At 34.6% G+C, this 3,108-nt stretch overlaps 1 protein-coding gene across 1 annotated transcript in view; it reads right to left on the bottom strand.

Annotated features, from left to right (window-relative positions):
- Nucleotides 1-649: 649 nt before the first annotated feature.
- LOC108367537 (GATA zinc finger domain-containing protein 8-like) overlaps nucleotides 650-3,108 on the bottom strand; it is a 5,107-nt gene continuing 2,648 nt past the window's right edge. Inside the window, exon 3 of the mRNA XM_017622168.1 lies at nucleotides 650-807. Coding sequence (XP_017477657.1) covers nucleotides 650-807 — 158 coding nt within the window. The remainder of the gene's footprint in view (nucleotides 808-3,108) is intronic.

Raw genomic sequence — 3,108 nt, 5'->3', positions numbered from 1 at the left:
AGCCACGCCAAGCGTGTTCTCTACTGGTCATACTGGCCATTATATTTTCGATTACAAATAAATATTAAGAAACAAAGCTTTGAGATCGTGCCAAACGTATTTCAGTTTATATTTAAATTTATGGAAGTAAACATTGCAGTTTTCGTATAAAAAATATAACCGCATCAACCACTCACATCAAGGGCAGGGTTTAGTTGTTTATTTGAGAGTTTTGCAATTTTTTTTTATTTCTTTTTTGGATTTCGAATATATCAGAAATTTACCTATTTTCAAGTACTTGTATGGATTATTGATATTATTGCTGCTCAAATTCGAGAAAATTCTGTGTGTACCCACAGAAACTGCACACAGTAACCGCATAAATCGATAAAAAGTGTTGAGAAATAAATTCAAAGCATACGAAATGTGTCACACAAAAATACAATAACGCCTGATGATTTAAAACATGTCAAAATATAAAATAAAATAAATGATTTGGACCACTAACTCTTGGTGCTGTCACCGACTGCGAGTAGGTGACTCTATTTTGTATCTCACTTCAACAAACAAAAAGTCGCCACTTCCGTCATTTGACTGACTGATGACTTCGGCGCACTTAATTTTCATTCAAGAAAGAATAGAGTTCCATTTGATGGGTATTTGGGTACATTCAGTTACGAGCTATTTGTGCAGCCGCTGCTTGTTGCTGAAATTCGTTGAGTATTCGGCTGTGTGGTAGATCCGTCTCAACGCGGCTGCCCACTACATCGGTGGCCGAGGCCGGCTGGTGTTCCTGATCGAAAAAGATGTCAATAATGATGCGCACGCCTGGAATGAGTTTGCAATATACACAAAATTAGCAGAATAACTAAATGCTGATTGTTTGCGATAGACAAATAGTTAGCTTAAATGGCCAAAAAGGTTTGAAACTTATCTAGACATAAAACATTCAAATACTTAAGTACTCGTGTGTATTAGAGGTCTGCATGCAGAAAATTAAAACTTCGCGTAACTCGGCGAGGTTACCCGGCGACCCTCTCTTTCCTCAAATCTGTGTTTCGGGACTATTGCTAAAGTTTGCATGTCTCGGCACGTGAAATTTTATTTTGTATTGATGGTTTTAAACGAATGTTAATGGTTATCTTTTTGATGCTTGCTTAAAGGAATTTCTACCCTGTCAAATTCGGTTTGGAAAGAAATTTTTGGTGTAATTTTCCATTCTGTTGATTTTTTTGTCACTGATAAAATATGAAACGATGCGTAATTTTCGGCATCTGTCGACATTCTACGGAGAATTCCGATATTTTTTGGGATATTTCTTTTTTTAATTCTACATATTTTTCAGAAATTTGAGTTTGGGAGTTTTCAGAAATTTTCGCCGTTTCTTTCGTGATCTTCCGGGTTTTTTCAAAGACATTTCGGTTTTGTTTTTAGAATATTCAAGGAAATTTCTACAACATCCTTCATCAGTCGTTTTGTGTTTAGTTTATTTTTATTTTTTTGTTCTAAAGGGGAAAAATAACGTTTTTTTCGCACCTGAAGATACATCTAGCCTACGGAGGCTTCATAGCAAGGTACCAGCCAATTTTTTTGTTGCTCATCTTGTCTGAGTACTCCAATTATTTATTTACTTGGTTTTCAAAATCTTCACATCCCTTCAGTGGGTTTATTCGAGTAAGAGTAAGAGCAGATATACTTGCGGGGAAAATTTGCCTGCGAAGCAAAATGTCTTCCATTGCAGACCTCTAGTACTCGTACATACATACATATGTACATATATGCATATATTTTATGGTTGTTTCGGGTAGAAACAAATCAAACCTAATTTTATCTTATCAGAAAACGCACTTATTTTGTTGCTAATCGTAAGTTTTGCGAAAACGTGCAACCGATAAAGTTATGCTCAATCATCGATTAGGCGCGGTGTATTATACTCCACTTGCAAAAATTCAACGTAGTCAGTAACAATGATGCAATGAAATTAGTATGCACATATTGCTCATTTGCTGCAAGAGTGTGAAAATCGAAAAATAACAATTTTTTTTATTTTACAGAAGCAAAAAACATTATAAAAATGATATCAAAAAAAGGTAGAGCTTTTTAAAAAGTGGCATGTAACTCCGCTGTTTTTGTTACTTACACCTTGAATTTTTTTCATGAAAAGTATTTAAACATAACTATCGTACCCAAAATAGTGAAAACGCAGTTTCGACAAAAGTGTTGGTTAGGGCCTTTGTGAATTAAGGTAGCGATATGTAAACTGTTAACTATTATGCAGTTATTTTCGAGTTGTGGGCTTTTTGGATGATGACATTCTTGCAGCAAATGAGGGAATATATACATATTTATTTACATATGTACAAATACATATGTGAAATTTTACTAAAGAATAACACCTCTTTCATTTCCGCGCAAACATATTCTGAGCGTTCAGAATGTATGAGTCCGAAAGGAGTTCTAGGTAGGTAAGAAATATGAGTTTTAAAAGCAAAAACTTGTTTACTCTTATATGAATCCTTTAGGACTCATATATGATCCAAGTTATGAGCCAGCACCTTGTGCCAATATGAAAACAAGTCGTTCACACTTCGCTTTTGCAGTTCACCTATCGTATGTTGAATATTCACCAAGCGGAGTAATTCACTTCGAATCATGTTCACACTAACGTATAACGTATTCACCTGTGAAATAATTTATACTCGCACATATAAAATCGCAAAACAATTGCCAAATTTTCCAGTGAAATTTATTACCAAATATTCATGATAAGGCAGAATATAGAATCGAAATTTATATCTAAACTTGTTTATACAGAAATTGAAAATAATTACAAAACAAACAAGTAAGAAAGTCTAAGTTCGGGCGGAGCCGAACGTTAAATACCCGGCGCACGTATCAAATATATGTTTTTCACCTTTCCGAAAGCTACCGCTAGATGGTAAGCCGGGGTGTATCAATTTTGAGTAAATTGGTGTCCTTAAATTTCAAATTATTGAAGTTTCAAGCATCTCTGAAATTTACCGTTATATGAAAAGCGGCCGTAATTTTAGTCCCATTCCAATAATTTTCAACGGTTTTCTTTTATGTGGCAAGCACAATAAAAATACCGAGTTTGGTACAAATTGGTAG

The sequence above is a fragment of the Rhagoletis zephyria genome, unplaced genomic scaffold (genome assembly GCF_001687245.7).
Source record: "Rhagoletis zephyria isolate East Lansing unplaced genomic scaffold, Rhagoletis_zephyria_1.1 Rzeph_scaffold_02719, whole genome shotgun sequence".
NCBI classification, from domain to species: domain Eukaryota; kingdom Metazoa; phylum Arthropoda; class Insecta; order Diptera; family Tephritidae; genus Rhagoletis; species Rhagoletis zephyria.
This window is presented reverse-complemented; position numbering and strand designations above follow the sequence as displayed.